Source organism: Opisthorchis viverrini (genome assembly GCF_000715545.1).
Source record: "Opisthorchis viverrini unplaced genomic scaffold opera_v5_113, whole genome shotgun sequence".
NCBI lineage: Eukaryota > Metazoa > Platyhelminthes > Trematoda > Opisthorchiida > Opisthorchiidae > Opisthorchis > Opisthorchis viverrini.
Genome location: NW_008751767.1, coordinates 551,492 through 565,017, shown reverse-complemented (window position 1 = coordinate 565,017; position 13,526 = coordinate 551,492). Strand labels below are relative to the sequence as shown.

General features: G+C 48.2%; 2 protein-coding genes across 2 annotated transcripts in view; one reads left to right on the top strand and one right to left on the bottom strand.

Moving 5' to 3' along the window:
* T265_05718 (hypothetical protein) overlaps positions 1–12,125 on the bottom strand; it is a gene marked incomplete at both ends in the record, with an annotated part of 19,797 nt that extends 7,672 nt beyond the window's left edge. Inside the window, one exon of the mRNA XM_009170791.1 lies at positions 11,931–12,125. Coding sequence (XP_009169055.1) covers positions 11,931–11,961 — 31 coding nt within the window. The remainder of the gene's footprint in view (positions 1–11,930) is intronic.
* T265_05719 (hypothetical protein) lies at positions 6,638–6,997 on the top strand (the record flags this gene model as incomplete). Its single annotated transcript, XM_009170792.1, has 1 exon — positions 6,638–6,997. The coding sequence occupies one exon, from the start codon at positions 6,638–6,640 to the stop codon at positions 6,995–6,997; it is 360 nt and encodes a 119-aa protein (XP_009169056.1).
* Positions 12,126–13,526: the final 1,401 nt, after the last annotated feature.

Genomic DNA, 13,526 nt, shown 5'->3' with positions numbered 1-13,526 from the left:
CCCCCAAACCATCGGTGAACGAAACTGCGGCAGCTACAACCACAGTACGACGAGTACGCGGTTATTACAGCTGACAATGATGATGATGATGATGTGAGTGCACTGCATTCCAAAAATCCCACAACTTTAGGATACCCATCGATTCGTTGTGAATGATGAAACTGACGATGGGAACGGATAGTTCAATTCTGTTAGACTTCACTAGATGTCGAGGATCGCGTCGAGGTCGCGTTAATTTTGGCTAGGGCAGATTTGGAGACCTGAGGATTGGGTAACCTTATCAGTCAGACTATCCCCAGACCAGGTGTTACAGACAAACTCGTGAGTCGAAAGTACTCTTAATGCGATTGGACAGCGATATACGTAGCATTTCTGCGGCAGCTGGTGTACTGCCAATATTAGGTCCGTACATCATCCAGAACTGAAATTTGATTGCTCTTAAGGATGTGTGGCTCGGATGTCGAGAGAGCCGCCGTAGAACACGATCGACACCAGGCTGATTACTCGACGAACCTCAATCAGTGGGAATCAGCCGTTCAACCCTGACCATCAGCAAAGTTAAATCTGGTTATTAGTGTGACTTACTAAGTCTACAGACTACGAACTTTAACGAACGGATCCGTCTTGAATGGAAGACGCAAAGACCAGTCAAACTGCACGCTGACATGGATCGGACAGAAATAACACCTGGATTATGCAGATGATAGTGTTTCGCTATCTTACGATCAGGCACCCCCAGATGCGCGGGAATATCGGGAGTAGCCTCTCATTGTGGGATGCATTCTGAGCCCTCAAAGACGTCACTTTTGATTTATGAATTTCGAATCCATGAAACTCGAGTTCATTGGTCGGTATTCGCATCTTGGCGGCTCCACGAGTCTGAATTGTACTAGGACAGATGGAATTAATGTAAGCAGTATCATAGGCCACGCAATCGCCCTTGAAACACAGGTCGCTGGAGCTTTTAGGTTTGTGGACTCAGTACGTACAGACAATGGCGAACGATTGCTTCAGCTGTGTGCTGATCGCAGACTGGTTTTATGCCGTACTAACTTCCGAAATAGCCGAGTTCGTCTAGCCAAGTGGCGTCCTCCAATACTGTGCCGGTTACGAACTCAAAATGGCTAGGTTGTCATCAGTTACTGATGGCGCGGATCAATAACCGACTGTAGGTTGTTTTGGAATACACTTGTGGATTCCGACCACGCGCTCGTCTGGAGTCGCTTCTACCTATGTTATCCAGGGTCGCGTAAGGAGCGGACGAATCTGAGAGACTGGCAGATCCGGACGTTAGACGAACTTACCAGAATGGTCTTCTAGAGTCCCTTTCAAATGCTCCCCCATCAGATGTGAACTCATACTGGGAAGAGATCGCCACCTCTTTGCATAGTGCTGGGAATTTTGCCTGTGGTACGGCACCACCAGGCGCGCTCAATCGCTGGATATCAGACCAAACGGTGGCACTGCTTAAATCTCGAAGAAATATCCCAGCCGGTCCCGGAGTGCGACTGGAAAATACCTATGTGTCGAACCATCAAGGACCAGAACGGAGTGACCATTTTGAATAAAGAAGAACACCTCGACCGTTGGTCCGAGTATCTCGAACAACATATCAGAAAGGTTAGCTTCCTGAAAGCAGCCACTGAATGCCAGAAATCTACCGAGACTCTCAGCTCCGCTAGATGTTGACCAGACAGACAACACCCTCTCAACATGCAGCGCGTCACAGCCTTGTATCAAACCCAGACAGCGCGAGTCAGCGCTGATCAAGGCCAGACAACGCCCCCGCAATATGCAGCACGTCGCAGCCTCGTACCAAAGCCAGACTAAGTTCAGACAGTGTCCTTCCAATAAAAAGCTTGAGACCGTTGCACTTTTCGCACTCGCTTGTTCGGTATATAGCTGTTGTGTTCCCTTCTGTGAGTCTTTTCTTTCGGCAACTAGGCACTGGAGTAGGTCAGCAGCAGATGCCACAGATTGACGAATCAGCAGACATAACACAACAATTGTCGTGGTCAACAAATGTCACCCATCTGGAGCCTACAGCCTCCGTAGGCATCGGAACGAGTCAGCCACGAGGACAACAGATGAATTGTTGGCTATGTACTACGCATGCTTGAACGTTGTTCAATAAAGCTCTATTTTCCACCCGGGAAACAGGCCATTACAAACAACGGGACAGGGAAACTGAGCGCCAGGGAGTCGTCGCGCCTTCCCAATTGACGTTGCTTGCACATGGTTGCAAATTCTACGGGATAAAGCGCGTAACCAAAACCGGCAGCGTGTCTTAGCAAGGCTGGCTGGCTACATTCTAATTGTCGTACGCTGGGTTTGTGAAAGACACTGGACCAAAGGCGTTGATGATGCTCATTGTCCTGTTCGGATTTGTACATGCCTTCAATCCTCTGGTTCATTTTCCTTAGATATACAAGGCTTTTTCTACTTCCCACTTCCCTTCTCTCCATTGTTTCCCAACTCACGCTTCCTCGATGACTGTTTAGCGGCTACAATACTTACTACTGGTGCATTTGTGTGCATAATGACGGCGACCACATCGATTCGTCAAGCTCCGGTTCGATAGCACACGCGCAGTTATACGCTGAAAAGGCAGTGCCATGTACTGGATCAACAGTTGGATGACATCTGATTATTGGTCATCTGGTCCGGCCTGCTTCACTACACAAGACACAGCAGCAAGCATGTGACATGCTAAACCAGGAGGCATCATGCGTTAGGCACCAAACACAGCACAAACGGGTTGACTCTAATCGATGAAGGAACCACACCACCACCAGCAGTCACTGATTCAGTGCTGTTCAGATCCAAGTACTTGTTTAAAGTGAAGGTGGGGTCGAGTCGAGGCGAAAGACTCAGCAAAGAATCATATCTAAAAACGCAAATTTCAACGCTTTCAGAGAGATCATCCTGTCAGTGAGAAGCCTGAACTTTCATCCGACAAACCCAATATTTTTCCCATAGGCTGGAAATCCGATTGGATGAACGTGTCGCATTCAAGCCACCGAGTGAACGGGATCGATTGTGACATTATCGTGTCACATTCAAGCCATCGAGTGAACGGGATCGATTGTGACATTATCCGATCATCCAAAATTCCCAGAATGGAGTGTCACCCGGTCCGCTCACTTTAAACGACTGAGTCGTGACGTGTTTAAAGCCTCTCCCGAGCAGTTTCGACAACATTGGATTGGTTCCGTAGATACCCTCAGGATGCCTTCCGCTTTTCTAGTAGCTAGAGCAAATCGATTTGAATGTCACCATCTAAACTGTTCTTGCGCCCAGTAATCACACTCAAAAATGTCCCTTAACTTTGTCCTGATGAAGTGAACGCAACACCATGAAGAGGTCGTCCGGTCTGATACCATCTTAACCATCTGTGCCGCCGGTCTAATGTTAGTATGGTAGGTAGAAGGTGATTACTTGGTGTCAATCCAAGTCTTGTTTTGCAAGTCCTCTAATAGACGCCGGATTGATAGTGGGGTGAAACTGCGCCGGTTAGATAGATTTGATCAACTGTCAAGTGTGCTTGAAAGCTGTTCACCCAGGCGGCTGGTATTTGTCTTCTCGGTGGAAGGCGACACGCGCCGATGTACGCCGCCTGTAAGGTTGGGAAGCTGAAGACTCACCCAGTTCGCGAGCTGAGTCGTCAAGCTGTAACGGTGCCTCACTGCCACGCCGGTGCCTCGCCGCCACGCCACCCGAAAGGGGGGCACAAGGGCCAAGATACTGCCACGTTGCCGAAGCCTAGACAACAGCAGTTGAGATGCCGGGGTTGGTTTCGAACTACGGAAATCACGGTTAGTAAGTTCGCTGAGCTATCTCAAGCTAATTGATGATCAAAAACCCGCGACAAATCACGAACCCAGTGGCACTCTTGTAGTCACCCACACTTCTTAAATTCGCTCTCTTCGATTCTTGTTTGGCATCGCTTGGCTCTTCCCTCAGTTTTGTCGTTTGTCTGTAGCCAGAGACTAACGACCGGTACGCATTGTACACGGTTCAGGTTTGAAACCAGAGAGAGCAACAGAACTGGCCAGGTAAAAATACGCATAACTGAACCACAAGCAAAGCGATGGTGCATCGCGTGGCAAGAACGCACGCGACTAGCAGCGGAATGGACAACATGTGGTAAGGACATCATTATCAACTGACAAAAGAAATTCAGGAAAAAGCAAGCAGCTAAGAGATTGGATTGACGTCAGAAGACAGGCTCAGAACGAATCACATGACGTAACGCACGTGCCAATGGGTCGGTTTGAGGGTAGCAGTTTGGTTTGTCTGGAAGACAGATTCTCTTCAGATCTGATGGGAAGCGCGTGGAGCGGCGGCATATTTCACAACGATTAGTTGCAAGTACAACCAATTTACTTCTCGTGGACAATGCTCATGCGTCCTAAGCAGTTGAAGTGGGAAAGTTCGCCAGTGTTCGTTAAAAGATATTCTCAACACCTCTTTTTGTTGGAGTAACTTAGACACAAAGGAATACAAACTGCTCCTGGATTTTGATGTGCCACAACTGGATGAGAACATTTCCACGATGCCGTCAGGTGAGAAGCGTTACTGGCCGATATGAACCGACAGAAGGACTCAGACAAGCAGTCGTGAGCAAACAACCGTCAAAAGCGCACTATGCATCAGTCATGAAAGCTGTGGTGTAGTGTACACGCTCACGCATTTGAAAGCGATTATCCGAGGTTACAAATACATCCTCGGTTTTATTTGATGCTGATTGGCGAGTTATGTTCGAGATAGCTCAGTGATTGAGGCAGTGACCGGAAGGTCCGTGGTTCGAACCCAACTCCGGGTATCTCGACTGCTCCTAACTAGGCTTGGGGTAACCTGGCTGTGTGACTAGAGAAAGCAGTTTGCCATAAATGCTATCCGGCAATCCAAAGCGGAAGTTGCTGAACCTGTGAGTGGTCTGAAGAAAGCCACTACGAATATAAACTAGTCCTGGGTCAGGCGTATCGTCATAGGTTGTTCGGATTTGAAAAGCGACAGCATGAGGAAACCCCTCCTGACTGACATGAGGCAAGGGATCAGGTAGCGAAATGATGACATGACTATCCTGTGCTCACAAATCAATAAGGTCAATGTTTTTTCCTCGAGTAAGTCCCTACGTCCATTGAAAAAACAGGTGAGGGGCATAATGACAGTCCTGTGATCAGCTTGAACAGATCCCATGAAAACAGAACTGTGGATGTGTGGTACCTGGTAAGATTTTCTAGCAAAGCATAGACATTGCTGGAAAAGTTTACCAAGGCCATCCAGTCCTTCAGTACGTGCTTACCGCCCACAAAGTGCAAGGTCATGCTACCGGACTTTGAAAATGACTCTGAGGATTGATACTGGAAGCTAAGGAACAGTCTACGCATCTCGCAAGTTGTTAGTTCTGATGGACGACCAGAATTGTGTTTGTCAATTTGCGCCGTTTTTAGCATCAGAAAGACACCTCACAGGGTCTCAAAGGACGCGTGTAATAACCCACAGCGTGGGCTGTATTGCTTTACGGCTGTGAGACTTGGCTACTTCGGGCGGAGGATAAGAGATATTCAGGTCTTCGACAACCGACCTCTCGGAACTCTAGATGGAATCGGCTGGAGCCAGCGAGGTGACCAGGAGACGGATTTTGATGAAGCAGACGGTAATTCACTCGAAAAATGTGTTGAACACCGCAAGCTAAGGTAGCCGGGACATGCGTTACGCACGCCAAGTTGAGCGTTGTTTTCTGTGTCTGATGCAGAATGGTGAATACCTAGAGGTGGACAGAATTTGACATGACGGAAGTGGGATGAAGGATGTTAAGAAAAGTTTGGGCGATGTTGGTGCTGTTCGCTTACCACGATGGGGTCCCCATGATCTTTCCTGTGCTCGGCTGGAGACATGGTGGTCAACCGATGCCATGCTGTCAGTTTCCATCCGTGATCCTTCCTGTGCTCGGCTGGAGACAATATGGTGGCCAACCGATGCCATGCTGTCAGTTTCCATCCAGATTGTCCGAAGGAGTGCTGGAAGCGTTTGTGGCGGCCTAACCCTGGGTTCCCCTCAGCGTCCATTTTCCCTCCCATTCAAATAGGTTGACCGGGGCTATACGCAGTGAAGCACTAGTGCTCTCATCTGGTGCTGTTGTCAATGATGGTGATGACGTACGGTCGAATTCGGCGGTAAGATTACTGTATAATTTATCGAAAAGTTCACGAATGCGCCATCTCCTAGTGATGAATAAAAAAATCGTTCAACTGTAGCACCCTTTCGGTGCCTAGCTGCCGTGCCACACGAAGGAGGCACGAGGGCTGAGATACTGCCGGGTCGCCCAAGCCTAGACAGGGGAAGTCGAGGGTTCGAACCACGGACCTTGCGGTCAGCTAATTCGCGCTCTTTGATGAATAACAAAGCACTGACTTTCACGGCCTAATTCGGGCTGACCTTATCGGTGTTTCGCCCCCTCTCAGCAGGTTGTCTCAGGAGGTCTGCGCTTACCAGATCAAAAATAGCCATAAATCCAGTGAAGAGTTAGCCTGGATGTTGGATAGAAGTGAAAAAAACGATGATCTTCAAAGCGTTTCTCACACACTAAACGTGCTTTTGGCACCCACGATATTTGCCTCCCACCAAAGAAATGGGTGTCGTGTCCAGACTAAACAACGCTAGCCTTTTTTTAAAGCACACGGGGAAGGGTGTGAACGGGTCGATCGTTCATGGTGTTCTTCAAACAAATGAGCTACGGTACAACGAAACGGTGTGGCAGCCTGCGATAAAACACACGAGTATGCAAATGAGGTTCGAATGCAATAACATGCGCGACGGACTGGAACTCGATCAGTGCGCCCACATGCGGAGTCTCCGAATAGAGCAAGGTGAAAAGTTTTCTGGTCGTTGGTCGGGTGGCTCCCCCAGCTTGGCTCGCCAAATAGCACCCTATCGGCAGGTTTTCCCTCGTTTTGTGTTAGCCTACCGGCGTGAGATTCCCATCAACTGAGATGGTATGCATCAGTTCCCTGTCTATCTTATCGATAAGATAATTTAAAAAATCTTACCGAGGTTCTTTATAAAGATATGCTGAGAGTTGTTCCTCACTTTTCGTTCTTCTCTGAGTGAGTGAATCAGGCTTTTACTGAGCTCGAGAAAGCCCAACGATGATGACCCGAACTTACTGACCGGAAGGTGCGTGGTTCGAACCCGACCCCAGCATATCGACTGCTCCTGTCTATGCTCCAGCAGCCTGACAACATTTTAACCTTCGTGCTTCCTACGGGTGGCATGGCAGTTAGGCACCGAAAGGGTGCTACAGCTGAACGATTTCGATTTTTTTCCGCGCTGTATTTGCAAACAATCCGATTGCGATTCCCTCCTCCCAAACACGTGTCCTTCGTTGTCTGCCAACAAAAATCAGCAATCAAAGGACTGGAGATCACCTCACACCTAGGTGAGGAAGAGCAGAGGTCAAAGCTACGTGATTCTGTGTGGAATGGATTCAGAGGATTATATCTCCAAAAAACTACTTCGCCGCGTAGTTCATGTCGAAAGACCCAGTTCTACTCGACCAACAGTTGCCATAAACTACGTTCACTTGAATACGTCACCAACGAACAAAGTGAAAAGGAACGGAGAAGACGGACAATATTGAAGGACACCAATGATGACCAAAAAGGGTAACGAGAGCTGATAACAGGTTGCAACGCGATCCGATGTGTATTCATGCAGCTCCGTTTTCCACAAGAAAATCTTACAGAGTGCGTTTGTCCACCAGCCGAGGACAACCCCACTGAACGATTGATCGGAAACATCAGTCTTCAAAACGTTCATCAACGGCCATGTTTTGAAACTTTGAAGTGAAATCGGGAGCACCACAGAGTTGAATGTTAATCTTAGCCGAAAAACTACCCAGTGTTACTTATCAGGGCAATATGAATATCCTCTCCAAAGATGGTGACACCCAACTTGAGCTGCCTCTCGTGGCAACTGTTGGGTTTACAGCTACTGGGCTGATACTGCGATGGTTTTCTCACGAGCATCTCAGGCTTTCTTTGATAACCACTATGGTAATTGATACATTCCTTTCCGCAACTGGTTAGTTCGCGAATCCAATAGGTCGTAATAGAGTCATTAGACTGAGATAGGTCGATCAGGTAGGTCGATGAGATGGTCGAGCACAAACGCGGACAAAGCAACGGCACTTAGAGTTTCACAGTGTCCACAGTTTCATAAGACTGTGCGTTAATGGTCAAACAGTCCATCTACGGGCGTCTTGTGTAGAAGCGAGCTCAAACGAGTAATTGCATTGCGCGGACAAACTGGTGATTCCCTCAGTAAGGGCGATCCACTGCCACATCGTTTTGATTGGATGTTGAACAGGCCATAGACAGCTGCACTTAGAGAAGGATCAATGATTCAACGAACGCCGACCATGCGAGTGAGCTGTGTCAGAAGGTACAATGTAGTTTTGTACAAAAAATACGGTCTGATTTGACCAGTCGTGACAATATACCGAGAAACTGATAACTAGCGAAATACACTCATCTGCGAACAAATTTGGTTTTGCGAGAGACTCACCTGGAACCTAGCTGGATCTCTCGTTTGTGATGTTTCCAGGCAACTGAATGTGCTGCATCAGGCTGCCTCATGTTTCAGTCGCTACGATATTCGAGATATCGCTTGAGAATATCGTAAACGGGAGATTATATGGGTTCCGGGTGAGTCTCTCGCAAAACCAGATCGGTTCGCAAACAAGTGCGTTTCGCTAATTTCGTGCAATTTGGGGTCCAAGTGGAACATAAGGTTGACGGCAACTCGGGGACTGCGCCTACCTGATGAACTCCGAGAAAAAAGAAACCGGTCCTGGGCTGTCCAAGAGTTTTCATCAGCCTCATAAGTATTGTATCACGAGAAGCAAAGCCAATGTATGTGCGAAAACCTTGTCGATGGAACAAGAGTTGTTGCATGAACAATGGATGGATGGACTGAAAATGTCCTTCATTTGCCCGTCTTACCATACAGCAAAAACAGACGTTGGAGAGCTCACGTGGTCTAACTGAATCGATCTGAAAAGCCAAAAGCAAGTCATTCGATCACCAAGCCATCTATTGGGAGTCACTGGTTTACGTATTAGTTGGTACACAACTGAAACCATCTGAACTGGTTAATTTACACTAAGGGGTAAGATAGTTGGACCTGACAAATGAGAAGGTCCATCGTCATCATTGTCAGCTGTAATAACCGCGTACTCGTCGTACAGTGGTTGTGGCTGCCGCAGTTTCGCTCACCGATGATTTGAGGGGGGATAGGTAGCTGCGCATTGAAGGCGGGAGCTGATAAATTGGTGCATAAATCCAGCACTGTCAGTGAGAAACATCAGTGGGACTACTTTCGCCACGAGGATAGAACGGGCAGGACATCATCGGTTCTTAGGAGCGGGTGAAGCAGAATTAACCGACTATACCAATCGCAGCAGTCTGTTCCCGTAAAGTGCAGCTTAGGAAGTATGACGACCACCAGACAACGGGTACAACAGCCTAAGACCTCGTTAATTGTTGATTACCACCCCCTACGATGAAAACCTTTGAGCATCAGGGAGTAGGGAAACAGATGTCGATGTAGGGCGAAGCGGAATTAACCGACTATACCGAACGCAGCAGTCTGTAAAGTGCACCTTACGAAGTATGATGCTCACCAGACAACGGATACAACAGCCGAAGACCTCGTTTATTGTTGATTGCCATCCACTGTGACGAAAACCTTTAAGGATCAGGGAGTAGGGAAACAGATGTCGATGTGATTAGGGCAGCGCAGAGGGGAACGGCCAAGTAAAAGGTTACCATTCAGACCCAGCTCTGCCATCCCCGCTGTTCATGGACAGGAGCAGCTGTAGCACCCTTTTCGCTGCCTAACTGCCATGCCACCCGAAGGCTGAAATACTGCCAGGTTGCCCAAACCTAGACAGGGGAAGTCGAGAGGCGGAGGTCGGGTTCGAACCACGGACTGCAAACACGCCGTCGTCGGACTCAAAGATAAAATGGGTTTTTTGATCCGGGGATAAAAAAGGCGGAGTGAGGCCCATGAGAAAAAAAGACCTGGAAGGCAAGACAGGTGAACCGATGGGTATGATGATTGTGCGACGTAGTTCGAAGCAGCCCGTTATGCACAGTCGTTTTCTCAGTTGAGGCGTGCCTAAACAGCTACGACTAACGGGTGGTGAAATACTGCTCGACTGCAAGAAAGCGCCGCAATCCAACCAAGAAAATAACTTTAGGAGCCCTCAAAAAAGAGTTATTCCGTTTAGACTACCGACAGATATGACCGGACATGGTGAAATCTGGGCCACTTAGTTACAACCAAAATGAAACCAATGTGAGAAAACCACTTCGCCTCAAGTGTTCGGTTTGACTAAGCGCAAGTCTTCTAAAAAAAACGCTTAACGGTGCAGACAAGTGCTTTGATTTATTCACGAGGTGAGGCAGTACATTCCACTCTAAGTGATACTCTGATATCAGATCCGAGATTCAAATCGTTGATCTCGAGTTCTCTGAGTGCACAGGCTGGAAGGTAACTGCAACAGTCACTCAGCTTCACGCATTAGTGGGCCCTAGAACCAGAAATAAAAGTCACGAGGCAGCAGAGGCTCACTTGATTAGCAGCTGTCAGCGTTGGGAGAGCCGATCGAACTTGGCTCGAACTTAGCGAGGGCTACACCCAAGAAGATGAAGCCGTTCAAGAATGACTTAGTTGCACCATGGAACTGACGGGAAATCAGTTTGCCATCTGTCAGATTCTATGTTACCAGGCTCATCCTTAAGAGATGGGAGTCATCTGGAGTAGAGACTTTCAACCACTGGTGCCCGGAGATGATACTCATGTTTGTTAAAGTGGTCGCCTCTCCGGTGAACTGATGCGTAAACGCATCTGCGATATAGCGAAGTTGCGCTTAGTAATCCGGCATTGAAAGTTTACAAAAGCCCGGTTTATAACAGCGCAATGAGACGGATAAGCAGCAAAGGTACACTGAATGCCCAAAACAAGCCAGAAAACCCATGCATTGTGCTTCGTAATTGAGGTCTAAAAATAGTTCAGCTGTAACACCCTTTCGGTGCCTAGCTGCCATGCCACCCGAAGTAGGCACGAGGGCTGGGATACTGTCAGGTTGCTCAAATTTAGACAGGGAAGCCGAGAGGCAGATGTCGGGGTCGAACCACGGACCTTTCGATCAGTGGATTCGTACTCTTAACAGCGAGCCATCTCACCTCCGGTTAAGGTCGGATTCGCACTCTTACCAGCGAGCCATCTCACCTCCGGTTAAGGTCTGCAATTGTAGCGTCCTGGGTATTCGAACACCTCCTGGAGGCAGCACCAGCAACTGACATTCAGCGAACACTGGAACACGTTCGGATGTTGGTCCCATATTTCTGCCCCATCAGAGTTTGGCTTGATGGCGGAATGACGGGCGGTCAGACCTCTTCACCGATCAAGCATATGAGTGGTAAGGCCTCTCGGGCGCAGGATCCTGTCTAACAAAGCAAAGGCCCTGTCGAGTTAGGCTCCTCTTATAGGTGCAGATCTTGATGAGCCGCATATCAATGACGTTGTCGTTTTTAAAGCGGTGACGTGTTATTGATACCCTGAACATGTGCCCGGCTGAAAATCATTCACTGCACCGTTCTCTTTACCCTTCAACAAGTAACACCTTCGAAAAAAGCACTTTCACTGATTTAAGCATTTTGTTCGGGAAGTAGATGCCGATCACAACCGCACAGCAACCTGCGCAGATACATTGTGTGCAGGGTAGAACAGTCAATCAGAAGAGCAAACAATCTTAACGAGAACGCAAAGGCGGTGTATGTATGTCACTGAAACAACGCCTCAGATTACGGTTGTGATTCAGGTAAAGAGAAATGATGAAAAATTGTTAAAATACTCACCTTTGTTGGGGTTAAGACAAGTCGTCTTCATGGTTCACGCTGAAATGTGGGTTCCAATAGAGACAAATGTGAGCAGGCTGGACACACCTTGCCATCCATTTGTATCTAACCAACGACCAAGCAAAATAGAGCAATCGGCTAATAAACCTGAAAGGTGAGGAAAGTGCGCATGGGGATGGTACGTCGGACTCGCAATGAAGTAGTGGTTAGACAAAGGGTTCCATAGGTTACTGCTGGTTCGGGCGTAAATCTGATCAAGAACTTACTGGTCAATCCAAAAAGGATGAAACTCGAAAAACGGATGGATGGAAGGGGATTCGGCTTATTCGACAGTTCCAACACTGTGTTGCCACGCTGCAAGGTGAGGGTAGTGGGGAGACTAGGCCTAGATGATTGAAAAGTCTGGGATGGATTTGACAGGGAGCCAGTTAGGTCAAAGAGAGCATCGTCGAAGAAGCAGACAGAAATGGTTATAGCTATACAGAAGAGAGCAATATGAGTACATGGTGCCTCGGTGGGCATCACATCCGGACGAGACCGGTTACTACCGCAATCAGGGACAATTCTCAGGATGTCGAATACTTGTGAAGGCAAACTAGTAATAAAAACTGTTAGGCGGGTATACAGTATCAAATCGGGTAGCATGGCAGCTAAGTACCAAAAGGGTGATACAGCACCTTCAAAGCGCAAAATCATGCTTCAGAACGTACCGTCTGCGTACGTATCTCTTCCAATTTAAGGAGAATCACTAGAGACTGTGGAAAACTTTCCGTACCTCGGTAGTTGTATTAGGTCTGACGGAAATGTGTCTGATGAAGTCAGTGCAAGAATCTCAAAGGCTCGAATCTAGTTAGCTAATTTGCGTGACTTGTGACGTCAAAGAGGCATCTCACTGGATCTTAAGGGTCGCGTGTATCAGGCTACAGTAAGGGCTGCGTTGTTGTATGGGTACGAGACATGGCCTCCGCGAACAGACGACGTGAGGCGTCTCCAAGTTTTCGACCACCGATGCCTCAGAAGCGTGGTTGGTTGTGGATGGAGTCGGCGTGTTAGTAACGAGGTGATTAGAAAACGAGTTTTCGGTTGTGCTCCAGGCACCTCAATCCGAGAAAACATCCAACATCATCGACTACGATGGCTCGGTCATGCGCTACGCATACCGAAACAGCGTCTACCGAGACGAGTGTTATTCTCCGTGTCTCCCTCAGGGTGGCGCAAACCGCGAGCTGGACAGCACATGACTTGGCAGAAAGGCGTCAAAGAGATCACGAAGAGTTTGAGTGTTGTTGGTGCTGTACGCCTTCCAGGATGGGGTCCGCGTAACCCTGTCTGTGCGTGGCTGGAGACGTTGCAAGAAATGGCGGCTAATCGATGTCAGTGGAGTTCGTGCTACCAGTTTCTTTCCAGATTGTCTGACAGAGCGGTTGTAGGTGTAGGCACCTCGGGATGCTCGACATAGGCCAGCACTAGGTCCCCTCCCCCACCCACTCTTTTTATCTTTTCACTCTAGGGCTTTTAAAATGAAGCATCAGTGCCAACACTGATGTTGCTGTCTTCGGTTGATTGACTGATGCAGCTGAACGATGAAGCTTGATA